The 27,442-nt window shown below is 35.9% G+C and overlaps 2 protein-coding genes across 4 annotated transcripts in view; one reads left to right on the top strand and one right to left on the bottom strand.

Annotated features, from left to right (window-relative positions):
- The window catches only part of LOC111518099 (7SK snRNA methylphosphate capping enzyme), an 88,736-nt gene that overhangs the window by 54,689 nt on the left and 6,605 nt on the right, over nucleotides 1–27,442 (top strand). The gene's annotated exons all lie outside the window — the stretch shown is intronic.
- LOC141482453 (uncharacterized) lies at nucleotides 13,185–27,433 on the bottom strand. Its single transcript, XM_074175776.1, has 5 exons — nucleotides 27,058–27,433; nucleotides 26,693–26,880; nucleotides 26,510–26,590; nucleotides 26,061–26,396; nucleotides 13,185–13,333 (listed from the first exon to the last, which is right to left on the bottom strand). The coding sequence occupies exons 1-5, from the start codon at nucleotides 27,144–27,146 to the stop codon at nucleotides 13,185–13,187; spliced, it is 843 nt and encodes a 280-aa protein (XP_074031877.1). The 5' UTR covers nucleotides 27,147–27,433.

Genomic DNA, 27,442 nt, shown 5'->3' with positions numbered 1-27,442 from the left:
TGACGTAACGATATTTCGACTCAGCAACAATTCGACGTAGTAACACTTTTACCTCCTTCGAAATTCTGCTACATCGGAGGGTTATTACTTTAAATTCCTGCTACGTCGAATTGTTGTTGCGTCGAATTTAACTCCTCCACTTATCAAAATGTGCAATGGCGGTTATTTTTCAAGTGACGTTCTGCAAGCAGTTTTCTAGGCAGACATATAAGTTTTTACGTTCAGTCGAATAATTTGATGTTACGAAAAACTCGAAATATGTGAATGAAACAAATTTATCTATGATCATTATTTCCAAAGACTCCAAATCCATTCCCCCACAATATTCTTTCCTGTATTTTGGGCTCGCACTAATTTTTTGAAAAATTTTTAATTAGAGGTTTTTTTGAAGGGCAACACTACAGGAAAATCCTTAAGGCGCTCTAAGAGCGGTGCCTGTGCGAAAGTAGCGATTCACATCACTGGAAATTAAATCCATTCGGAAAAACGTTCTCAGGAAGTTTATTCCAATAAACGCAGTTCTCCAAATGAAATAGTTTTTGAACAGTGAAGTTTGAGGTGTACTGAGTTGAACCTCAAAACGATGATATGTACCGCTTTTGGTGGAATCAAATGTGCCAAGTCACTTGAACACTTCCCGTGGTGAAAGTATCTATAGAAGAGAGACAAATCCCCAACTTTTCTTCGATGTTCCAGACTATCAAGTTTGCAAGTGATGTTTGCGTTTCCAATCTGGTGGATGGCTTTTTTCTGGATGGGATCCAGCAGCTTTATGGTATGTTTAGGGGTAGAGCTCCATACATCAAAACAATATTTCAAAGAAAGTCTGATGTGAGCTTTATAAAACATCAAAAGTAGCTGAGGTGCGTACAGTTTTCTGGTTCGGAACAGTGTTCCAAGCTTTTTGGAAGCTGCCTTCGCAACTCCAGCGACATGATTGTGCCAAGACATATTGGAGTCCCTTTTAACCCTCAACAAACTTATCGAAGTAGAATGCGGAATTGTCTGTCCTGACATTATATCCGGTTCGGAAACATTTATTTTCTCGGAGAAAACCGATGCCTGGGTTTTTGTGGCATTGAATTGAACCTGGTTACTTCCACCTCAATTCGAAATCACTTCTAGATCCTCATTAAGATATGCAACCTCCTGCTGCCGGTGAAGATGTGCCTCCGTAGCCGATGTCCTGGAATCCAAATGGAATGACGAGACAAGTGTGCTGTCGTCAGCAAAGCAATACAGGGTGTAACTGAATAAGTGTAAAACATTTAAGGAGGTGATTCCTCATCGAAAAAAAAGATAATATCTTTCATATAAAGAAACTTCATTGGAGCATCCCTTGTTAAGATACAGCCCGTTAAAGGAGGTACATAAAATTTGTATAACAATTTTTTTCACAAGCACTGAAAATTAACCTGACGTTTTGTACTACCAAAAAGACACTTAGCCAGTTATTTATTTGGTTTACCCCATGGTTGTAAGGGGTGGAAAACGCAACCCCTAAAATTTATTTCCAAGGTAACTTTTTGTCTTATTATTTGTTTACCATTTAAAAATGTATTTCCGATAGCCCGTTTCATTCTGAACAAAAAGTGTCTCTTGGGTTTTTTGCCCAAAATAAACCAGTTCGCAGCAAAAAATTATTTTACGAACAGCTACAGAGATACATTGTCATAATTGCGAACTGGATTTATTGTTATTTTGTAGTTAGTACCTGCATCAAACAATTAAAGGGTAATAAATAAAACTAATTTATTAATAGCAAAACACACAACATGTAGAAATCATACTAAATGTTCAATATGTCTACCTTCAGACATTACGCATGCGTCTAGATGTCGGCGCATTGAGCCACGTATTCGCTTAAATATTCCTGGAGTCTCTCTGATTACTCTGCACGCATCGATGATGCGTTTTCTTAAGTCCTCTACATCGCGAACAGGAGTACGATAAACCAAATGCTGTAAATGGCCCCAAATAAAGAAATCGAGAGGATTGAGATCCGGGGATCGAGCCGGCCAGTTCTATGGTCCTCCTCGACCTATCCACTGATTTGCATATGTTTCAGTTGAATGCTGACGTGCTACTTGACTAAAATGGGCGGGAGCCCCATCATGCATAAAAAACATATCCCTTCTGACTCCCAAAGAAACTTCCTCCAGCAGTTCTAGATGCACTTCTCTTAAAAATTGAACGTATACCTCACCATTTAATCGAGGAGGTAGAAAATGAGGCCCAATTAAATCATCCCCAATAACTCCGAACCACACGTTAAGAGAAAACTGTTCTTGATAGTTAGTTTCGACAATAGCGTTAGGGTTTTCGTCAGCCCATATGTGGTAATTATGAAAATTAATAATTTTGTCCCGACAAAAACTACATTCGTCTGTGAATTGTATCGTCTTCAGAAAGTCACAATTTCTTCTAATCATTTCCAGCATCCAATTGCAAAATTCAAGACGGTTCGGAAAGTCTCGCGGTAACAGTGCCTGTACTCGTTCCAGATGGTGAGAGTATAAGAGTTGTTCCTTTAAAATTCGAAATACCGTCATATGATCAACATTTAGCTGGAAAGCAATCTCTCTAGTACTGGTTGTAGGTTGTTCTTCAATCAAATTAAGTACTGCTTCCTCAAGCTGTGGTGTTCGTACTTCTCGATGACGACCACAATCCTGCGTACTTTTGTCGAATGAACCATATTCTCGTAATCGTTGATGAAGTCGAGCAACTATTCTATGCGAAGGATGCTGCCGTTTCCTCATTTGTGTATGTCATTTTAATAACAAGTGAATTATTAAAGTAACAAATTAAAAACAGAACAACAACACACAATTAGTATTAATTCAGTTTCGAAAATTCACAAACTGACAGCGTCATACCAATTTAATTGTCACTATCGCTAATAGCGACCTACTAGATAGATTAGTTACGTATTTTCGCATTTATGACGATGTATCTCTGTATTTGTTCGTAAAATAATGTTTTGCTGCGAACTGGTTTATTTAGGGCAAAAAACCCAAGAGACATTTTTTGTTTAGAATGAAACAGGCTATCGGAAATGAATTTTTAAATGGTAAACAAATAATAAGAGAAAAAGTTACATTGGAAATAAATTTTAGGGGTTGCGTTTTCCACATCTCACAACCATGGGGTAAACCAAATAAGTTTTTGGCTAAGTGTCTTTTTGGTAGTACAAAACGTCAGGTTGATTTCAATATTGTAACTCTGTTAGGGCTTGTGAAAAAATTGTTATATAAATTTTATGTATCCCCTTTAAGGGGGTGTATCTTAACAAGGGATGCTCCAATGAAATTTCTTTATATGAAAGATCCTATCTTTTTTTCGATGAGGAATCACCTCCTCAAATGTTTTACACTTATTAAGTTACACCCTGTATATTGGATTCTTGTTTTTTTTCCAATAAGTCGTTGATATACAATAAAAGGAGGGTTGGAGATAATATGGATTCCTGGTGAACACTAGCGTTGATGCAGGGAACGTTCTTTCAGGAAGCTGGAGAGCCATACACAAAAATGATCCGATAAGCCATAGCATCAAAGTTTGGCCAGCAAACCCTCATGCCACATACGGTCAAGGGCCATCATATCAAGCGCAACAGCTCTTCATGTTTGTCGATTGCGTTATTCCAAATATGAGTGACATACGATAGAAAATCGCCTGTTGATATTTGTTTCCGAAAGCCATATTGATGATCGCTCAAGAAGTTAAAGCCTTCCAAATATTTTATTACGGTTTTCTCTATGATTTTTGATATCACTTATAGCAAAGCGACTGGTCTATAGTTATTTGAAAGATTTTTCTTGCCCTTTTTGGGAATAGGCTACGCGTTTTTGTCCGTTTATCACGAATAATTTGGCGTTTCGGTTTACTTTAAAAATTTTAAATTGATACTCCCTTACTCCCAACTTATCGGCTATACTTGAAGGATACGCCATTATTTCAAGCAGCTTTCCCGATAAACCAGGCGAAAGACAAAGGCTCGTCAGATCAATTTTGAAACCGATAACCAAAAAAACACTGTAATCTTCAATTTTGTCGCGTCTTCTATTTCCTGCGCTCGTCAAAGTATAACAAAGCGAATTGCGATTTCGTATGTTATGACATCACCCGCGGGCCATATAACATTTTCACGAATATACAGCTACAGAGAATTCAATTTAGCGTGCAGTTCGATTTTCGAAAGCTTGTTTACAAACGACTGAAAGGTTGATTGATAGGGAAATTAAAGCGCAGATAGCAAATAACAAATTGGTTGGATATCAGCATGGTTAAGAATTATTCGTTTGTATTTAATTGGTGTAATTTTGTAGGAAACGAAGTGTACATTCTGAAAGAGAATTCTCTTCATAGTTATACATTACTTATTAATACTATCATACTTTATTTTCATATGATTGATTACAATACATTATTAGATATGCTGAAAAGTTCGTATGCTATCACACAGATGGTATTGCTGGTATTAAATCCATATTATTTTTAGTTAACCCTAACCTTCAAAAGACAGCTGTACGAATTTCACAGCTATCGGACTATTAGTCTGTGGGGTAGAATATTTTGAGTGATGCAACTTTTGTAAGTTTGAAGAGAATGGATAAAAAAGAATTTCGTGTGTTAATAAAGCATTGCTTTTTGACAAAAAAAAAAGATAGGTACTGTTGAACCGTTGACAAGTGGTTTGCTAAGTTTAAACGAGGTGAAATGAGCACTGAGGACGATGCATGCAGTGGACGCTCCAAAGAGGTTGTTACCGACGAAAACATCAAAAAGGGATTCACAAAATAATTTTGGATAACCGCAAAGTGAAGTTGATCTCTAAAGATATCATAGAAACGTGTTGGACATATTGTGCACGAATATTTGGGGATGAGAAAGCTCTGTTGAACGTGAGTTCCGCGAGAGCTAACAGTCGACCAAAAACAACAACGAATTGATTATTCTGAGCAGTATTTGAAACTGTTTCACCATAAAAAACCAGAATTTATGCGTCGATAAGTGACAATTGATTTCACACCAGAATCAAAACGATCGTCATCTCAGTGGACTGCACGTGATGACCGACTCCAAATCGTGAAAAGACTCAAGGTTATACGCGCAGTATTTTGAGATTCGCATGGTATAAAATGGAAGATTTGCCTCGTTCTCATCAGCCATCAACATCCTCAACTGAACTTTACATCGCTGAAGTAAAGGAAATGGTGACTGAAAATCGGCTTTTAAGTCTGATGGAGATAGCCACTAAAATTTCTACGTCTCATGAATCAGATCGAACAATTTTGAACGAGTCAATTCCGACCCCACATTCATATAACGCATATTATTATATTCATATAACTGATGATCAGACATGAGTTCACGAATTTGATATGCAATTCAGTCAACAAGATTTGGAATGGCGCCCTCCAACTGAACGGAAACCGAAAAAAATCGTCAAAAGTCGATCAAAAGTGAAGGTTTCGATTAACGCGATGTTGTGCATTTGGGATTCCTGTCAGAAGGTGAGACTGTAAATAAGGAATATTATCTGAGCGTTATGCGGAGTTTGAGAGAGCTAATTTGTCGAAAAAGACCAGATTTTTAAAAACAAAACTGACTAGGCCATCGTATTAGCCGGATTTGGCTCCTGTCGATTTTTTTAACTTTTACGTAGGTGCTCAAATCACCTACTCGAATTCAATAATAAAAATCTGATGATTGAGTTAATCGTTGTCATAAGAATTTTATTTCGGAAGAAATCAGCAAATTTCATTTCGATTGACACAGTTAGGCAGTTTCTGCCAACATTAGTGAATGTAAAATATTGGAAAACAATGGAAATGACTAATGATTATTTTTTATATATTTTACTAAACTGAAATTGGTGATTTTCATTTTATTGTACCTCATATCTATTGTTGTAAATCACCCCCTGAAAAAAATAACGCCGGCCACCGCTGCTCGTCGTTAATCGATTGTGACTTGGCCAAGGTCGCGCTCAACTCGACTTGCGCTTCGCGATCGTTCTAGATATTGCGGCGCTTCCATAGACTTCTAGCGACTTCCCTATCGGCTTCGAGAGACGTCGATTACCACTACCCACACGCATATCGAGGAAGTCTAGTTGACCGTGCGGTACGAAGTGATCTAATAAAGCGATAGACATTTCAGTACTAGTTTGAAGTTTCAATTAAAGTGTTTGATTTTATAGTCAATGTAGCAGTGAAATAAAGTCAAGTTCAACTGTACGTAAAATAGTCAAAAACAAACCTTATGAACGCAAGATGCGATGTTATCCAGAATTACCAAAACTTTCAAATGTTCATCTAACAAAATCATTGAAAAAAATAAATATACGACTGTTACAAAAGCAACGAGATTCCTTCAACTGAAATCATAAGGAAGAAATCAAATACTTTCGGCCATAACTGCTGTGACAAAACTCTTCAGAATTGGATAAAGAAACTAGGATTTAGATTTAAAATAATAAACAAACGTCAATCAGTTATGGAAAGCAGAAGAACAGTGAAGTTGCCAAAAAAATTATTGGAACAAATAACTAAATATAGACAAGAACAACGGCAAATTTTTTCTATTTGGACGAATCTTGGTATGACACTCACGATATAGTTACGAAAAGGTGGACTGAGGGTTCGAGAATGTGTACACCTAACATGTCTGTAAACAAAGGATCGCGAGTAATCATTGTGCATTGCGGAGGAAGTAAAGGATGGGTTCCGAATTCGTTGAAATTATGTGGAAAAAACTTAAGGATTGCAATGTTGACTATCATAAGAACATGGAAGCTAATATTTTCGAGGAATGATTTGAAAACACATTGATACCAAATTTGGATGCGAATAGTGTTCTTGACAACACTTTATATTCGCGACAGCTGATCGAATAAAAATTTGAGAAAAGATGCAATACAAAGTATATGCCTTTGTGAGTATTGCTGAAAAGTATCACTATACTGAGACTTCCCCCCTATTTTTGTGTTTTCAATTCTATCGAGTTGATTTCGAGAAAATTGAAACAAAGCATCAGGTGTAAAAATTATTTTCCAAAATTTGATAAGAAGGTAATAGAGCTAATTAAAGGAGAAGTATCTAATATTACTGAAGAAGACTGGCAGAAAAGGACCAAAAAAGTAATTTTAGTTGAAAAAGACTATATGGAGGTTAGATACTTCCATATTAATGGTGGAAATCAATTCATTATTGATTTAAATGACGACAATGATAGTGCAACAGGGACTATAGTAAAGGAATTATCAGAAGCTTTCGATTAAAGTTAGTGAAGTATTTGTGAATCAATCGATTGAGTTTGAGGAGTGCCTAGAACACAATAACTTATAGTTATTGTGATTTTTATACAATCAGAAATGATTATTGAATAACAAAATTAGTTAGCTCCCTAACTATATTATTAAAGGAAAGTAGGAAGCTGTTGAAAGGTAGGTTGCACTATATCGTTCACTGGACTGTACATTGTGATCAATATATCACCTCGGTTTGTACACAAAGCATCGGGACAAAGCCGTATCCACTTCTGTCTTTCTTTCACCCTGATATTATTGGTCTCAGTGCATGCACATTTTATGACGAATCAACTTGTTAAAATAATGGACAGTTAAGTATATACGGTTGTGCTCTATGAATGTTTTTGAACATAAAATCGTAATGTATTCTGCTAACTGAAACGACTTTAAACTTTATGTCAGACTCAAATCTACTAAAAATTAATATTTTCCAGCTGGCCGGTTTTTCACTCTGTCCATTTATATCTTTGCATCGAGGTAATTTTCCTTGTGAAATATTCTGCTAATAATTTATTCAGGAACTGAGAACGTCAGAAGGAACTGAATAAAGCAGAAATGCCTCGCTAATTGAAATCGACATTCAATTCAAACGTCGTTTATTCGCGTATCATTTCGAAGATACATTCCACGGCAGATGTTTTTTTCTGTATATGTTTTTATTCGACACCTGCTCAGTGTGTGAGACCCTCGCAAATTGCTAAGGTTTTAAAAAATCTGTTTGTCCGTTAATCAGCTGTCGCTCCCCCTACGAACGATAATTCTCAACAGTCGAAACTTAGGCGAGCTAAGCATTAATGAGGTCTTACATTTTAACGTTTGGTTCCTAACACGGGAGTTTTCTATAATATTATATAATTTATCGAACGAAAGTCAATTTTCGTGGATGAAATCTAAGTTATTATCAATCTCTTCATGTATCATACGAAAGCAGATTTTAGCCTCCGAAAGATAAGTATCTGTACAATTCGTCAGCTCTTTTTTAATAGGCAAAATTATTGAATACGATAAGTTTAGATTGTGATAGTTGAAAATACCCAATAAAGGTCAAATAAAATATTGGCTATTCATTCTCAAATTTTTCATGAGAGTTTTTATTGGTTTTTCACTTAACTGTTGGTCCCATAAGTACCCGGCCCAACAAAGAAAACAAAAGTTTTGGAAAAAAGTATTTATTTTTCAGCGACATTCAATAAGTTCGATTCAGTTTTCATAATAAGAACTGTCTTACTCCTCAAATAAATATAGTTTAAAAAACTAAAAAACATGCTTTTAAAGAACATCGAACTAAAAAGTTGAAAATATCAATTTTCAATAAGCTTAAAACAATAACGAACAAAAAATACTAGTATTATTATAAAAAAAACGACGGACGATGATATACAAAAAATATTGCACAAAGTGCCCACGTTTTTTTTTTATAAAAATACTAGTATTTTTTGTTCGTTATCGTTTCAAGCTCGTTTAAAAAAATATTTTCAACTTTTTAGTTCGATGTTCTTTAAAAGCGTGTTTTTTAGTTTTCTAAACTATATTTATTTTTCATTTTTTAGGTTCGTATGCTATAAAAGCGTGTTTTTTAGTCTTTTTAAACTATATTTATTTTATCTAAACTTTGGGATCATTCAGCCGTATATTGTTTAGAAAAATGACCATTGATATTTTCCAATTCCGGAGAGGGAGTCTGAAAATCAGCTACCAAGCAGCTAGCAGGCGCGCAAAGGAGGGTTGGTTACAAATAAGGCAGCAGGCGAGCGTGTTGATAAAAAAATACTTTTTTCAAATGCCTTTGAATAAATCAAGCAATAATGTCGATATATCGAGAGGTTACGTACAGCGCCATCTGCCTGCGAATAGATCAAGCAAGGAGAGTTACAAACAAACAAACATACACACATACAGGTGAAGCTAATAAAAGTGTGTTAAAATAGAAAGTCCGCGATGGTATATGTCTATCTTTCACGGACAACCCACAATAACCATTTTTTGTCCTTTACTTTTTACGAGAAATAATGGCTTATTTACTGTCAGAAATCGACTGCATGAAGCAGATCCCCACAACAGAAGGCAACTTAGATGTCCACCTTTGTCGGGAGGCAATCGCGGTAGAAGATGAGAGTGGTGTCAAGAACATCAAAACTGGGATGCAAATGATTGGGCCACAGTTTTGTTTACAGACGAATCCAGATTCTCGTCGAGTAAGACTGTGGAGACGACCTGGAAATAATGAACGTTTGAGACACGTCCAGGAAGTCCACATATACAGAAGGGGTACAGTAATGCTATGGGGCGGAATCATGATCGGCGGCAGAACTGATCTCGTTTTTCCAAATCGCTCCCTCACAGCTCGACAGTACCTCGACACCATTCTTCTACCTATCGTCCGTCCGTTTGCTGGTGCTGTTGGTGAAAACTTCCACCTAATGCACGATAATGCTCGTCCACATGTCGCGCGTCTAGTGACTGACTGGCTCACCAACGAAGGAGTTGATGTATTGCCATGGCCAGCACAATCACCGGACCTGAATCCCATCGAGCATATGTGGGACATGCTTCAACGAAGAATTACTCCGCATATGGGGAACATTCACACAACGTTTTCATTGAGAGAGCTTTTAATCGCTGAATGGGCAAATGTACCTCAACAAGACATTGTCAATCTCATTTTGTCGATAGATGTAGGGCCGTAATAAACCAGCGTGGAGGCCATACTTTGTACTGATTCCAATTTTTTTTGTATTATGATTTTTTTTCGGGGTGCCAAAGAAGAGCCATATTTTTTTTTTAGTTTTGCTTATATGCGCACTCAGTATTTTTGACCATTTAATAAATTTTATTGTAAGTTACATTCGTTTAATAATCACCCGTCAACTTTTTTTTCCCTAAAGCGATCTAAAAAAAATTATTGCCATTTTTAAAAATATCCCTAGACTTTTCCGATATATATATATATATATATATATATATATATATATATATATATATATATATATATATATATATATATATATATATATATATATATATATTTATTTAGTATCAGCATTGCACCCGTGCGAATTCAGGCGAGTCGCTAGTATATTAGATACATTATTCAACGTTCCTATGAGTAATATCTGATCGGAAGTTTGTCACATTTTTTGTGTAAAACAGGAGAAATAAAATCCCAAACACTAGTCTATTCTAAAAATATAATTTTTCAATTTAAAAATTATGTTTTTTCGAAAAAAGTGATGATGATTTCTGCAAAAACAAAATTTAAAATAGGTATTTCAAAACCTATTGCGCAAATGTACAGCCCAGAACAACGTCGTCCGTATTCCTGTCACTCTGTCAAAATAATTCCCGATTTGCTCCCGCGTTGTACGATTTGTATCTCGAAAGTAATTTGAAAAGGTAAACACAGAACAAAAGAATAACAAACTCGTAAACTCGAGCGCATACATCCACACTCATAAATCGTACGGGAACGGTATTTTCCGAGTTCTTTACCGGTTTATCTCCTAGTCTCACGCCATTGTAACTCAATAACGTCGCTATTTGCGGCCCGTTTGATTTAGAGTGTATGTATATGAATTTAATAGTGGCGTATCTGAGTTTTTTGTTACTATTTCATTCATCGCCCGTTTACGGTCGTAATAAAAAAAATCTCGTTTAGAGGCGTGCTCGCTATTTCACTATCGGATTAACATAGTCCTTTCGATATGGACGAAAAAGTGGTGAGCTTACAATCATTGGTATATGTCTGTTATGAATAAAGGATATCTCGGAATTAACGCAAGATTTGATTCAAATAGAGTTTTGGTATTTTTATTGTTATTTTTTCAATAAAACATCGGGCAAATAGCTTTCAATATTTGCTGGAATATACGAATATACGTTTGTCGAAATTTTACATTACCATTTTGCGTAAATGCGTTCGAATTTTATTGATGCAGCGTTGAATTTCCTCTTTCAATGCAGGGGTGATGCGGGCTTTTTGACATACACTTTTGATTTCATATAACCTCATGAAAAAAGCTAAAAGAGAAAATACCTTTTGTCTAATCTCCACTGAGATTTTTATTTGTTACGGCCGGTTTCGGTTTATTAAACCATTATCAAGTATATTGACGCAGTTTGACAAACAAATCTTTAATATAGTAAATGTCCCTTAGGTAACTTCACTTGAACAGGTAACAGGTAACAAAACCTGAATCATCAATACCTTATCTGAAATAACAAAACAATACAGTTATTTAACTTTCATAACATATCAAACTAAGTAGATATTGATCCAAAAAGACTATGTTTGACAGTGACAAAGAAAACTTTAAATATACAATAATAAAGTCATTGTCCCTCAGTTATCTTTACCATCAATACCTTATCTGAGATGAATATTACTGGAGTTTTTTCCCAACACCAAATCGTCATTTTTAACACCTTGACACGTGTTTCGATCACCAGGTGATCATATTCAAAGAGGAAGTTTTAATTTTCCTCTTCGAAGATGATCACTTGGTGATCGAAACACGTGTCGAGGCGTTAGAAATAACGGTTTGGTGTTGGAAAAAAACTCCAGTAATATTCATTACTACACCAAAGGTTCCAAACAGTGCATCATAAGTACCTTATCCGAGATACCAAAACAATAGTTATTTAACTTCCATAACATATCAAAATGACTTAGTATTGATCCACAAACACTACTTGTGGATTTCTCCAAATACTAGTTGTCAAAATTCACAACTTCAAAAGGGGAGAGCTACATGGTTTTAGTTGGTCATTGAGGGTTTTAAAGTTAGGGTTTTTATTCTTTTTTTTATTTCCAATGCTGTCAACAAATTCACCTGCTTTTCTTTACTGTATGTATGTAGAATTATCATGTTTTCTTTATTGTGTGGTTTGTTTCTTGTAGATGTCCATAAATAGCTGATTTTTTATCTGGTGACACATGCTCGCGGTACCTCAGGTTAGGTCAAAAGTGTGTGGTTCTATTCGACCCTCCACCGCAACCCGCAAGGGTTTGTAGTGGCTCACACCTATTCACACTCGGCCAAATAAACCCAGTTTTTTAACGAAGCCGATTAGTTTGTATGGTGAGTGATTTTTCAGGTCAGATGGTAAGAGTACGGCTCTGCCAAACTCTAAAAACCTGATTTGGTCCCCAGCGGAGCAGGCACAAAGTATGTGCTCTGCTGTTTCATCATTTTCCAAACACTGTCTTCCGACAGTCCGAGTCTCTGTACATGATGATTCAGACGACAGTGAACTGTGAAAAGACCTGTTAGACATTGTAGTTCATCCCTACTGTAGTCCAACAACTGTTTGGTATCAAGTTTCGACGGGAATAAACGCTTTGGAGTGAGCCATTCCTGGAAGAGTTTGCCGGAAGTCCATAAATCTTCTTGCCATCCAGGTGTTCAATGTTTGTTTGACAAAGCCTAAAGCAATTCCAATGACAGGTGGTTCTAGTCCGATAAAGCGGTACCTTATGTTGAAATTTCTGCCTGCCTGGCCTGTATAACCTGCTGAACAATAACCATATTCTAGTCTTTATATGCCTGACTGTGACTAGAATGTGGTGACTGTTCAGCAGCTTATACCTTTACAGAAATATTGATTTGCACCAAAACTTGTGTTATATCTCTTCAGTTGGATATCGGTTACAATTTTTTGTATTATATGGATGGCTGATGCTTGTGATTACTAAAGCCATCAAGATGAAAACGTGGTTCATCGCTTGAGATGATTTGATCGAAAAATCAGCATCCACTTTTTGATTTTCAATAATTTATTCAACGAGCTCTTTTCGCTATGTGAGGTCATTAGGCTTCAATTGTTGCATGGAGACCCAGATATTTAAATAGTATAAGCCGTAAAGAACTTATTGAAAATTGTAATTCTTGTCCAAGACGCCGAATTGATGTTCCTGGATTTTCAGCAACACTCTCACGCACTGCGTCGATATTGACATTTGAACGGGTCGTTTTTGGACGGCCAGTTTATCCAGTGTCTCCAGCTGATCCAATCTCCCTAAAATTTTCAATTGATGAAGTCAAAACATTATTTCGACCATATTTTGTATGGAATTTTTGGAACTGCGGCCGCCAAACTTTCACTATGTTCTTAGATAGTGTTCTATGATAAAGATACGTTGTTCTATCGTATATCGCTGCATTTTTAATAGTCTTAAACCAACAACTTTCTGAAGACAGTGACCTGAAAGAAGGCCTGTTAAACATCGTAGTTCATTTCTACTGCAGTCCAAAAACTGGTATAGAGCTTCGAATGGTGAGTAAACGCCTTGGAGTGAGCCATTCCTGGTAGAGTTTTCCAGAAGTCCATAAATCTTCTTTCCATCCAGGTGTTCAATGTTAGTTTGGCAAAGCTTAAAGCGATGCCAATGACAGGTTCTAGTCCGATGAAGCTGCTTTCACCACCCTCCTTTGTAAGGGAGTCAGCAGCCTCATTGCCTTCCAGGCCAGTATGGCCAGGAATCCAGACCAGAGACAATCTGTTAAGGCTTCCTATCGAGGAATGAACAGATTGTCTCTGGTCTGGACAATCTAGGTATATGATGTCATCTTTGTAACTCGCTCAGAAGATGAAACAGTGTGTCGAAACAGCTGTAACATTAAATGTTAGTGTTACGTAATTTGTTAAGTATTATTTTCACTCTACCTATTCATTTACACATATTGGAATCCGAAATTGTAGAACATGAATTGTCTATTTTGACTGGTCTAACGTTTATGCTGTCTGGCGCTTGATGAGTGGGTACACGGTGTGTCATGTTCAGGAAAATGGAAAAACGATGTAATCGGTGAATATAGTTTGTGTTACTACATAGCCGATGGGTTCAGAAACATCAAGTCATCCGCTTTGCAATAAAAATGAAATGTTTCATTATTAGGCTATCGTCATCTGAAATATCGTTGACGACATTGCCGGGACGGGCACCCATCCCACCTATGGCAACTTTGTTATTGTGGGACATACGACATCGTCTAACTTATTGAACAACTACTTTCATTGAATTGAACAAAAATCACTTTTTTCAATTCAGTTTGCACTCCAAACGTGGAATTGAGTCAGATATCACTCATAGGAATGCTACAAAATATAATGTATGTGGTAGAGTAATGATATAAAATTTCACTTACCTGGAACACTATCATCCTGAATGGTGGACTTCGAAGTTTCGGAATAAGACACTTGTCTTAATACCTCATGGGATGAAGGAAACACTTATATCATTCATAACATTTTGATTTCAGGTCACGGATGACTCAAATTTACTCATGTCACGTATTGGCATTCATATGCTCATTTGATTTAATCTCAGTTATGAAAATATTGTTTTGGTTGGTTTCCGGGTTTTGCCGTGGTCTTCTTCAGTCACAATCTCAGACGTTTCAACTTCAACGAAGTACTCTTCTTGACGTATGAACTGAAACTGAAGCTCTCATTTCTGCAATGTCATTTATAGTGCTGATTTTTCGCGCATTTACTGTAATAGCAAGTTCACGCGTATTTTCCGCGTGATTTGGGTGATCTTTGGTAGATATGTTTTCTCTTCCTTTCTGTTGAAGTTATGTCCCTTGAGAAAAGAAGGGCAAGTGAGAAGAAGAGGAACACCAGTAAAGAGCAACCCCAAGGCAATGTGTCTATCTGCCATATATAGAAGGTGTCGCCTACCGAATCGGGAAAATTAAAAAGAAGGAGAAAATTAACACCGTATTTAAACCAATGAAGAATATATCGGAGTATCTGAGATCAGCAAAAGACAGCGGATATCCACTCGAAACAGCGGGATTTTACAGGATTCCATGTAACTGTGCTAAAATTTATATCGGCGAGAAACTTTCACTAAAATACGAAGGATACTTCGTTTTGTCTATTGGGACCAACATGCCATGATAACTAAGTTTGAATTTTTCTTGTGAATATTTTTCATTCATTAGGAAGAATAGGTTAATCTGCTTTATTTCTAGAAATATGATTTGTGTTAATTGATTAAGTCACCTCATTTGAAGTCTGTTTGGTATCCAATACTCAGAACACCATGACTAGACAACTATATCGTCTTTGGCAAGTTCTTATTTATTTTGAGGAAACTTCAAAAGGCAGTGTGTCTATGACTATACAATTATATCATCTTTGACAAGTTATTTATTTTGAGGAAACCTCAAAGAGCACTGTGTCTATGACTATACAACTATATCGTCTTTGGCAAGTTCTTATTTATTTTGAGGAAACCTCAAAGAGCGATGTGTCTATGACTATACAATTATATCATCTTTGACAAGTTCTTATTTATTTTAAGGAAATCTCAAAAAGCACTGTGTCATGACTAGTCAACTATATCGTCTTTGGCAAGTTCTTATTTATTTTAAGGAAACCTCAAAGAGCACTGTGTCTATGACTATACAACTATATCATCTTCAAGTTCTTATTTATTTTAAGGAAACCTCAAAGAGCACTATGTCTATGACTATACAACTATATCATCTTTGATAAGTTATGGAACGCCGTTTTACTTTTTATTGTCACAAATATTCATTCCTCAATTTATTCAACTAACAATTTATTTGTTTGAATTTAATTGACTCATGCATTTGTTCGACACATTAAAAACGATTGTTCGCAAAATTTGTTCTATTTTAAATGACACTTGATTTAAAAAGTTACATGAATAAAATTGTTATTTGAATAAAAAAGAGTAATGAAATAACTTGAAGCTTTTATTGATTCTGAAGAAAAATATTATTTCAGAGTATTGGAAAATGGAACGCCAATTCATTATATATTATGCTGAAAAATAATCTATATACATATAGTTAAACTCAGCAATAAACCAACATTTCAATTCAACAATCAATGGAATGTATTATTCGAGTAAATTCAACAAACGTTTCAATTCCGCATATAATTTTGACCTTTCAATAAAATGTTAGTTATTTATATGACTGTTGAATTACAATGAAACTTTAAATTCACTTTCTAAAAGTAAGTTTGGGAATAAAATTTCAATGAATATATTTGAATGACTGTCAAAGTTTTTCCATGAAACATTGTTGGTAATAAAAATAGACTTTCGTTTGTCTGAAAATATAGAAAATTAACTTTCCATACTAAATATTTTTCTATGAATAATAAAGATTGTTATTTTCAATTTTATTGAAAGTGTTCAATATTTGCAACATTCACTTTAATGCATTCAATTTTAAATTTGGTTACAACTTTTGTGCAAAACATTCTCAAGCAAGTATCATTTTATTTCATCAGTCTTTTTAAAAAGCTAATTCCTGACAAAAAAATTAAATTTTTTGATGATTTAAAAGGTTTGTTGCATTTGAAAGATACATTTAAAACGATTGTTGATAATTTTAATTCGGCGCTGGTATCGAGCGGATTTATCAAGAACCTCAATTGTTACATATGGCAACATGCTAGTTCATTTATAGTACGACAACACGCCGTTCAACCGTGACGCCGTTTTACTTTCTATTGGTCTTTTGTAAAAATGAATTGTTTTGATTGTTGCTTTTAGGTGATACATGAATTAAATTGATTGTTGATAATTTTTATTCGGCGCTGCGGTCGGACGGAATATTGTGTTACTATCACTAAACTATCATGTTACCAGATTTAAAAATTCAGCTTCTGCAAGAATCCGTTCGACGCTAGCGCCGAATTAAAATTATCAACAATCGTTTTAATTCATGTAACTATAATTATCAACAAACCATTTTATTCATGTTTCACAGAAATTGTATTAAATTATTCGATAGTTACAAAAATAGTATATATGACAAACATTTACTTCCAAAAATTTCAAACAATGAATCTATATTATAACTGTTCGCAACTTTTCATCAAACAAATTAATTCATGTAACATTTCAAATCAAGTGTCATTTAAAATAGAACAAATTTTGGGAACAATCGTTTTTAATGTGTCGAACAAATGCATGAATCAATTAAATTCAAACAAATACATTGTTAGTTGAATAAATGGAGGAATGAATATTTGTGACAATAAAAAGTAAAACGGCGTTCCATAGCAAGTTCTTATTTATATTAAGGAAGCCTCAAACAGCACTCTGTCTCGAACCTGAACGGCAATTAAGGTACCTATTATTTGCTTTAAGCAACCTCCTAATCTTAGACAAACAGTGAGATACTGAAAAAGATTCGATATAGAGAAGAAAAACTACTATATAGCTACAGTTGGTTCTTTCAGGTCTGAAGGTGGATGCAGATTTTGGCATCTGAAACGTAAACATAAGTATCTTTGCAACTTTTCACTCTTTTCTTTAATAATCTAAATTATAGAATGCGACATATTAATGATGAATCACGCAATTGCCTTTTTAAAAAATATGTTGAATTTACGCAGTAACTTATCTAGAAGTTAGCACTTCTTTCACCTGTATAGAGTTCTTTTTCACAATTTTTTCCCAGTTTGTGGAAGACGAGAGTCCCCAGAAGAATCCCAAAAAAATACTAAGATATCTGGTCACTTTTTTAGGAAACACCATAACAATGACTTGAGAAATGAATGAGAAAAAACAAACTATTGTGAGTAACTTTTTTATTCTTCTTCAATTACTACAAAAGTAATTGACTAATAGAAACGTGATTTATTTGTACATAACTATTTAATGATTCAACCCAGTTGGATGTCGGCGAATAACCAGTTTTCATAATTGATTGTGCAGTTTTCCACATCGTCAAATAAAGTAAGCAATGTTTATATTGACCCATTGGCCTATAGACTATTACTACTTTATCTGCAGTAAATGTTTGCCTATATTCCATTATTTGCGAAACCATATAATAAATATTTATATTTTATACTACCAAGTTTGCCATGAAAATCAAATGCCCATCCAACGATATAGAAATACATCATTTAGTTTAGATGAATGATCAAATGCATATATTTGGCACTATATCAAGGTTTGTTTGATCTATCGGCAGTTGAGTCGCTTGCAATATTTCATGATTCACATATGGAGAGTGTACGTTTTACGATTTCCGCGGTTCATTGGATTTGACGTGTCGTATTTCATCTCCACAACATGCTCATTATTGTATGATACGGGGGCTCTAAAAAGATTCGAAGATATTAAACCAATTCGGTCCTGAACTATTTGACTCTCATTTTAAGTGTTAAAATCTAAGATCCTAGAGTCGCCAGATCATTTTAGACTGTGGCAATTGAAATATGTCAAAGATGACATATTTCAGAGGCGTGCTGTTCTGTTTACTTATGTTCCGAGTTCCGAGACATTCTGTGACATATGACATTTTGTACACCTAACCTATCTTCCTCTATATAAATAAATAACAAAACAACTGTTGTTTATGTGGCTTGTGGAGGTGGTATTGAACTTTAATTTATATTTTGCTTTAATTGTTGATTTATAAAGATAATTTCCCTTTTTCAAAGTAGAATATCTAGGTACGTATAAATTATTTCAACTTTATTGAGAATTAGTAAAGAAATACCTTTAAAAATTAAAACCCAACATTTGAAACATCAATTTGAATACTTTTCGAAGTGAATTTGAAAAAGTCATGAATTAAATTCAACTTTATTTTGTTCAAACTTGCATTTGCTGTAATAACCCAAATTGAGGAACATTCCCCATTGAATTTAAGACATATAATACGAAGGGACCTAGCAGATGTATCTATGGTATAAATAAGGACAACATTTTATGTAGATTAAGTTTAATCTTCCTCTTGAAGATGATTACTTGGTGATTGAAACACGTGTCGAGGTGTTGAAAATAACGGTATGGTATTGGGACTAAATTCCTGTAATATTCATTACTTCACCAAAGGTTCCAAACCTTTCCGGCATATGAAACTGAATCCTAAACATAAGCTGTTTCAGAATATCAATTCATAAAATCCTTTACAAAAATATCAACAAGTGAAGTATGAATTATTCATGAGTGACATATAATATCGGACTTCAATGCTACAACGCCCAACTACGTGGTTTGATTGATTGCAGAATTGGGCATCGCGCAAATTTTTATTACGATGCGTTGTCCGTTACTGTGATCTTTGATGAGTAATAGCGGACAAAACACAAAAATGTGACAGTATGATTGACAGTATGATGACGAGTATAATTGATATTAATCAAAAAGAGGTGATTTAGCGGACACAACACATAAAAATGGGACAAAACATAGGCAACAACTAACCTGACCACGTAGGCAACTATGGCTACCTGCGTAACATCCTGGTCAAGATTATAAATATTACAAATATACAGAAAGATGTTAACGAGTATAATTGATATTAATCAAAAAGAGGTAAATTAGAGGACACAAGACATAAAAGTCGGACAAAACATAGGCAACAACTAACCTAACCACGTAGGCAGCTATATCCACCTGCGTAACATCCTGGGCCGGATTATAAATATTACAAATATACAGAAAGATGTTAACGAGTATAATTGATATTAATCAAAAAGAGGTAAATTAGAGGACACAACACATAAAAATCGGACAAAACATAGGCAACAACTAACCTAACCACGTAGGCAGCTATGGCTACCTGCGTAACATCCTGGTCAAGATTATAAATATTACAAATATACAGAAAGATGTTAACGAGTATAATTGATATTAATCAAAAAGAGGTAAATTAGAGGACACAACACATAAAAATCGGACAAAACATAGGCAACAACTAACCTAACCACGTAGGCAGCTATGGCTACCTGCGTAACATCCTGGTCAAGATTATAAATATTACAAATATACAGAAAGATGTTAACGAGTATAATTGATATTAATCAAAAAGTTGTAAATTAGAGGACACAACACATAAAAATCGGACAAAACATAGGCAACAACTAACCTGACCACCTAGGCAGCTATGGCTACCTGCGTAACATCCTGGTCAAGATTATAAATATTACAAATATACAGAAAGATGTTAACGAGTATAATTGATATTAATCAAAAAGAGGTAAATTAGAGGACACAACACATAAAAATCGGACAAAACATAGGCAACAACTAACCTAACCACGTAGGCAGCTATGGCTACCTGCATAACATCCTGGTCAAGATTATAAATATTACAAATATACAGAAAGATGTTAACGAGTATAATTGATATTAATCAAAAAGAGGTAAATTAGAGGACACAACACATAAAAATCGGACAAAACATAGGCAACAATTAACCTGACCACGTAGGCAGCTATAGCTACTAGCGTAACATCCTGGTCCGGAATATAAATATTACAGATGTACAGAAATATGTTAACAAGTATATTTGATAATAATTAAAAAGAGGTAAATTAGTGGACACAACACATAAAAATGGGACAAAACATAGGCAACAATTAACCTGACCACGTAGGCAGCTATAGCTACTAGCGTAACATCCTGGTCCGGAATATACATATTACAGATGTACAGAAATATGTTAACAAGTATATTTGATATAAATCAAAATGAGGTGTATGTGTTTGTTACAGTATTAGAAGTACGGAGGCGATTATCATTCATTTACCTGTATTATAATAAACACGAATAACAAAAGTTAATGATGCTTTCAGGTGTTGGTTTTGAGAATTTCATTAATTAGACGACCTTGGATTTATCGGATTCCAAGCCTTCGAATAACCCATTGTTCGGCGAACAAAAACAAAGAAATGTTATCAGCGTGCTTTAATGCTGAGTGTTTTAAATAGAGCAAGAGCGATTATTATGGTAACAAAAAGGAAACAGAACTTTAAGGATAACTGATTGAAATATCCCGGAAAAGAAATTAGGAGAAGAAAAACGATTAGATTTTTTTTGTAAACGACAATATTCCAATGTGATAGATAGAACTTGAAACAGTGGCGTAAAATTAATATGACACCAGAACAAAAACACTATCCCTCGACGCGCTTTTCGCAAACCAATTTAGCATTATCAGGGGATGATGGTGCTCCTTTAGGCAACATTCGAAACGAAAGTATGGTGAATCGCCTCAATGTTGGAATCATAAGTACCGGTTAAGCGTATACATTTTTTTTTTGCCAGAGATTGTGAATATTCGCAAATAACTAGTAAAATATATCGTTGAATCAAGGTCCTGGAAGTACCCGAGGGGGTTTATATTAGCGAATCTTTTTCGTGGACTTGAATTTTACGACACTCATGGAATATTGATTTTTAAAATTTTTTTCACCCCCAAAGTGGCGACCAAAGAAGTGTGTTATTTTTGGAGCGTAGTTCGAAATGTCGATTTGCCTCTCTGGCATATTCTTATGGCTAACAGAAAAAACACACATTTGAAAAAATAATAACCTGATCCAGTCAAGATCCTAGATGATTCTTTTTTTCAAAAATTCGTAACCCATTTCTTTATGAACATTAGAGGCTAAAATTTTTACCAAAACTATTGGGGTTAGGTTAGGTTAGGTCCGTAGTGAGTGGGTGTATTCACACTCGACCAAATAAACCAAGCTTCTTAACGAAGCCGATTAGTTTGTATGGTGAGTGGTCTTTCAGGTCAGATGGTAAGAGTATTGCTCTGCCGAACTCTAAAAACCTGATTCGGTCCCCAGCGGGGCAGGCACAAAGTATATGCTCTGCTGTTTCATCGTTAATGAGGTAGTCCGATAGTCAAGATGCAAGATTTCCACCTCGATATCCGCGAAAACCTTCCCATATGAGAGTTCTTGCACGTCAGCTACACCTGACGATGCTTTAGATTCAACCGTGCAGGGCTTTTTCGCCTCTGGTTTTGATGAATCATCATTTGAGCGTACCTGAGACAGATTCTTCGTACGCCGCCCAAGAATTTAGTGCAAGGCGGTTTTATAAGGTACCCCCCTCTCTTGAGGAGACAACTCAGTCGTTTCCTGACTGCACCATCAAACCTTTTTTTAGGTTTAGTTATTGGATCAGGAGTTGGGGAGTTGAGAAGCTCTCGCTCCTGAACTAAATTTACACGGAGGTCAGTTGGAGTCGTAAACTCGACATCCATCTCCTCTATAGACTCAGCGTCAGAAAGAATTTTTAAGTTTACGCTGTCCATAAAAGTCCCATGAGTAGCTAGGGAAAGAAGGTCAATCTCGGCAGAGCCCCGCATTAACGTGGCAAGGCGATGCTACGACGAGAGGGTGCCCGGTATCTCAAAGGTTCCGCAGAGACAGCTGATAGGCTCAGTGTCATTCATCCTCTCGACACGGATAAACACACCTTAGGATTAAGCCATCGATGGGATGCCATTCAGTTGAAGAATAACAGAACCACACGTGATTCTGTCATTCCCGTATCCAGCGGGGCTACGTGGAAGCAGGCATCCGATGGCCTGTTTGCTCAACCCCCACATCCCAAGCCAATGCACTCGCCAAAAACAGCATGCACAGTGGTTAAGGCAGTGAAAGATGCAGAAATTTTCTGCAAAAAACGCTATTTCAAACATTGAATATGAATGTTGAACTTTTTGGAGCGTTGCGACGTCGCAGGGCAAGGTCAAGTTGGATGTTGAGGCTCTGATTTCGCCCGCGACTGGAAAAATAATCGTGGCAATCGGAAAAAATTTCCATACCATATTGATACTATTACAACTACCTACAAATTATTCTGTTACAAAAAATTATTTCAAAAACTCTAATGAGAAAAATTCACACACTCAAAATGAAATACTTCTTTGAAATCTAAAGGTGTTTTTGATCACAAACTAAGAGGGCAATGAAATTACTTTGAAATAGAGGTTTCGACCCAGCGGTAAAACACGATTCGACGTAATAAAACTCTACTACTGACTAATTTTCTTTCTGTTTGAAACTTTGAATGCAGCGTTCTATTAACTTGAACTACGTTGATAAAAAATTGATGGTTACAAATTCATAGGACAGCTATTTAAAAAGTAACATACTTTTTTGGGGGCCATTTTGAGGGTGAAAAATTAAAATCGATTATTTATTTTGAAGGTCGTAAAATTCAAGTATTCACAAAGAAAATTATCAGATCATAATTGCAGCTCTTTCAAATGTGTTGATGTAACTTTAAATCGGGACTAAAACCAATTCGAAGAACGATTCAATGACTGAATCGAGGACCCAATTCGAGGACCAGTTCTAGATCTCGAGGTACAAACCGATGACATCAGATTATCACTATAATTATTTCACAATTACTTCCAATATCTCACGTTGGTGTCGAGTCTAAGGACATAGCCTACCACGGCGATAACCAGCGCAGCGTTCAATTCTCCGATCTTTTTTAATTCCCCAATGACGTGTGCTGAGACATCACAAAGATGTGGAGAGCCGGAAAAAGTGACGGGTTGAGAAAAGCGAGCCATGTGACTGAGTGGTCTCTCTAGTTAAGGGAAACGCCTGGTCGTATGTTTGAATTATTTATGTCCACAGAAAATTCAAATCTCCCCCACGATGTTCTGAGATGCAGAAGCGTGTGCTCTGATTAGCTGGCAAGCTGCGTGACAATTTGAGGACGATACGTGGCAATATGGTACACTCCGATTGGTTCCTGCTGGGTGTCGGGACACCACGTGACAGTTTGGTGTACTCTGGTTGACTGGGTGATCTGTCTGCCTTGTATGGCGAGCTGATAGGCAATCTGGCTGGTGTGATGTCACAGTCTGTCTGAATAAGGGCTACTTCTTGGTTGCATCCCAAGAGGGATGCAACCAGGAAGTTGCCCAAGAAGTTGGTCAAAAGAAAAAAGAAGAAAACGCCGCCAGCCCAAAATCCACACCAACAGTGAAATTCTCGGGTTGAGTTGGACGCTCTAGGGTCTCATATGGAGTGGTATCACCCAAATTCGACAATTTTGTTTGTTCACGTACTACCCATTCCGCCAGAAATGATCCTCATCGCTAAAGATGGTTTTTCGATGAAAATTAGGTTCAGTTTCCAACTGCTTCAGAGCTAATTGAGCGAACACACTATGGTAGTCGCTATGGTAGTTTACTTTTGGTTCCTGGGTCAGTTGAATTTTGTTCGGGTGCAGGCCCAAGTCACGCTAAGTCTGCGAAAGGTCGAGTTCTTATGAGCCTCCCCATGCTCCCTCCCGGGTTGAGTGCCCTGAGTTGAAATTTTTCCCAAACGGTTACTGTGTGAAGAACATCCCATCGCGTCCATCCACCCCTGCTCCTCCGGAGCGGTCCTCAAATTACTGGTGGGCACTTCAGCAAGATTATCATCTAACCTCCTTCAATCGATAGTCAGCCTTTAGGTGCTTTTACTTTCTGATCTAATGGTTGTGAGCGACGCAAAATCGATTGCCTCGGATTCTTTTGCACAGACTCACAGACAGCGATGTTTCGGGTCGACGTACGGGTGTTGGTCGATCGTTTACTGAACCAGTGGACTCAAACCAAAGTTTACCGAATACTATAAGTTGGTTCACTCCAAGGAATTCGTTTGTCGGTACGGCTCAGGATTGCATTTTTTGCGATTTCCATAAATCATATCGCCGACAGACGATGTCTGGAAGCCGCCGGCCGCATGACAGTTATACGAGGGCAGTTCCTATTCGCGATATCTACAGGGGACGTTCCGAAGTTGAAACTTCGCTTGCTCGGTTGTATCAGACAGATAAACAAAGATACGAAAGTAGTTGTTTGTCGATCAACTTCTAGAAACATGATAGATAAACTCATGAATAAATGATCTAAGAAACAGATCAGAGTGATTTACTGATGAAATGATAAACATACATTCAGAAAAACATGTTTTATTAACAAAAATAATACAATTATATAATGTTATATGTTTATAAATGATTTAAAATATTCAATTTTACATTGCATGATTTATGTTTCCTAACAATCTTCATGTCCTGGTTCATGAATTTTAAAGTAAAGTATATCCGAACTCTTGTATATAAAGATATATAATAATCGAAGAGGAATTTTTGACATGGATGTGAGAAAAGAATTTTCGAATATTTTGTTTTCAAATACTGTCCAATTCCCTTCTCACTGCCGATTTTATCAAAATTTTCAATGAATATGTTTTCCATCTCTATTACATGGTCAACAATATCTCTTGATGGGAACTTGGGAAGCCAACGTGACTTTCATTTTTTGAAAATTATTTCGATAAATGTGGTCATTATTAAGTTTAAGAGCCAATTTATATTGTTTAGTTCTATCATAATTATACATTGTTTCTATGTAATGTTTTCTTGTTTCTCCACCCTGAAGTAAAAACTGATAGGAAAACAAATTGTTTCGTGTCGACTTCAGCAAGTGCGGGATATCAAACAAATATACAAGTTTATGATCGTCTATCAGAAATATGGGATTTTCGTCTGTAACATTCAAAGTTTTCACCAACTTCTGAAAATTTGAACCCTGATCGGAAACCACCCCCATGACATTTAGGCCTATACTTTTGCATCTTCGTACCGTTTTGAACAAAATATCTTTCAAATCATCAGAAGTTGCTGATGTCTTATAGAAAAAGTATGCAAGTGGTATTTTCCAATTGCTTGCCAAACCTCTGACCATTACTGTTAGAGCACTACTTGCTATGTCAGTAGAGGTCCCATTCAAACTTGTTTGGAAACCTACTATTTTGTCTCTGGAAATATCATAATAAAGATGAGATTTCAAAGATATTTCGTCTAGGCATAAAATACAATATCTTTCTTTCTCCTTCATGAGCCCAATCCTGAATTCAATAACACGAAAAATAAAATAGTTGAAGCCTGGTTCAACAATCCAATTTTTCGTGAAACGATGAAGTGTACTTTTTGACGGTAATCTACAAATTGTTGAACATTTTTTGTATGCTTTCGGACCAAGAAAATAAACAGTCAATGCAAACTGTATGAATTCGTCACTATACCTGGACCCTTTTGGTGCTTTATTTATCAAAGAAAGCTGTGCTTTCAAGAGCTTACAATATTGCTCAGGATATTTTCGATCCAGAAACTTGAAAACATCATCCAGAGTAATTCCGGTTTCGTCCAGTGCTCTTTTCGATGTTGAAGCTACTGTTTTCTCTAGTGATACAATTTTTTTTCGTAATGCCACTTTTCTTGGAGTTCCCGAAGAGAGTTTAGCAGATGTTTGGCTGCATTCATCTAAAAGAAAGATGTACGTACTTTCAATAATTGTTTTCTTGTCATCGTTTTTTTTTCCGAAGCATATAAAAATAGATCAGGTAAGTATATAATATAACGAAAAGATATTTCACCTCGTGATCCTAATTGATCCGTTTGAACCTGAGCATCAATGTAAATAAAATCCTTGCTAGTACCGGCAATGGCATCATCATCTGGAAGGTTTAAACAACAAAATTGATATTGTAAATTTCATATGTTAAAAAGTGGAATAAGATTTTTTCATCATTTGAATCTATAAACTTCACTGAACCAACCTTTCTGAGAACCATCTTGAGGCAGACGCAATGAAGGAACATCATAGCTATGAATACGAGAATTCACAATATCATCGGCTCTAAAATGTAAGCTGCAAATTTTAATTCTATTGTGACTCTGCTCTGGGGTAAGAGTAGCATATCTATGATTCCCAATGAAGCCTAATACATTTTTCCAACGTTGACACCTAAAAAAAATTCAAGTATATCAATCGATAAACTGAACATTTTGAAAAAAGATTGAAATGAGTTTGGATTGGCAAATGCCGGCGGTATATTTCGTTATGAATAATTTTATACAACAAAACCATAAAAGGTATAGATAGGTAAAATAAAAATTGATGGTGAATATATTGAATGCATACCTTTCACTGTACTTTGGGCAGCGGAAAAACGAAATACCTGGGCTTCCCACCGTACTCAGACAACCATCCACTGAGCAATACGTCGACATTTTCACAAAATAAATATTTCGAACTCCGAACGAACACAACACTATCACAATACCAAAGTTTACCGATTCTGTAGTCTTTGACAATACCAAACAATACGGACAACCTTTATATCTCGTGTGCCGAAGAGAACTGGTAACTTCAAGCGACACACTGTACTACCTCGGCTGGTAATTACCCGCTGTCGCTAGCGGGCGGCGAGATTTCTCAGATGTCGAAAAATGAGCGAGTGACACGTCTTATAGTATTCTGTAGTCTTTGCTCAAACTTATTCACCACATTGCGAATAGATGATAAA

Source organism: Leptinotarsa decemlineata, unplaced genomic scaffold, assembly GCF_025532065.1.
Source record: "Leptinotarsa decemlineata unplaced genomic scaffold, Ldec_3_MD MMD2_tig00001064_RagTag_RagTag, whole genome shotgun sequence".
In the NCBI taxonomy this organism is placed as follows: Eukaryota; Metazoa; Arthropoda; class Insecta; order Coleoptera; family Chrysomelidae; genus Leptinotarsa; species Leptinotarsa decemlineata.
This window is presented reverse-complemented; position numbering and strand designations above follow the sequence as displayed.

Coding starts and splice junctions, on each gene's coding strand:
- LOC141482453 (XM_074175776.1), bottom strand. CDS start 27,146: ATGTCGACGTATTGCTCAGTGGATGGTTGTCTGAGTACGGTGGGAAGC. Junction 26,591..26,692: donor TCAAGATGGTTCTCAGAAAG/GTTGGTTCAGTG, acceptor TAAACCTTCCAG/ATGATGATGCCATTGCCGGT. Junction 13,334..26,060: donor TTGTAGATTACCGTCAAAAA/GTACACTTCATC, acceptor TGAAAATTTTAG/GGAGATTGGATCAGCTGGAG.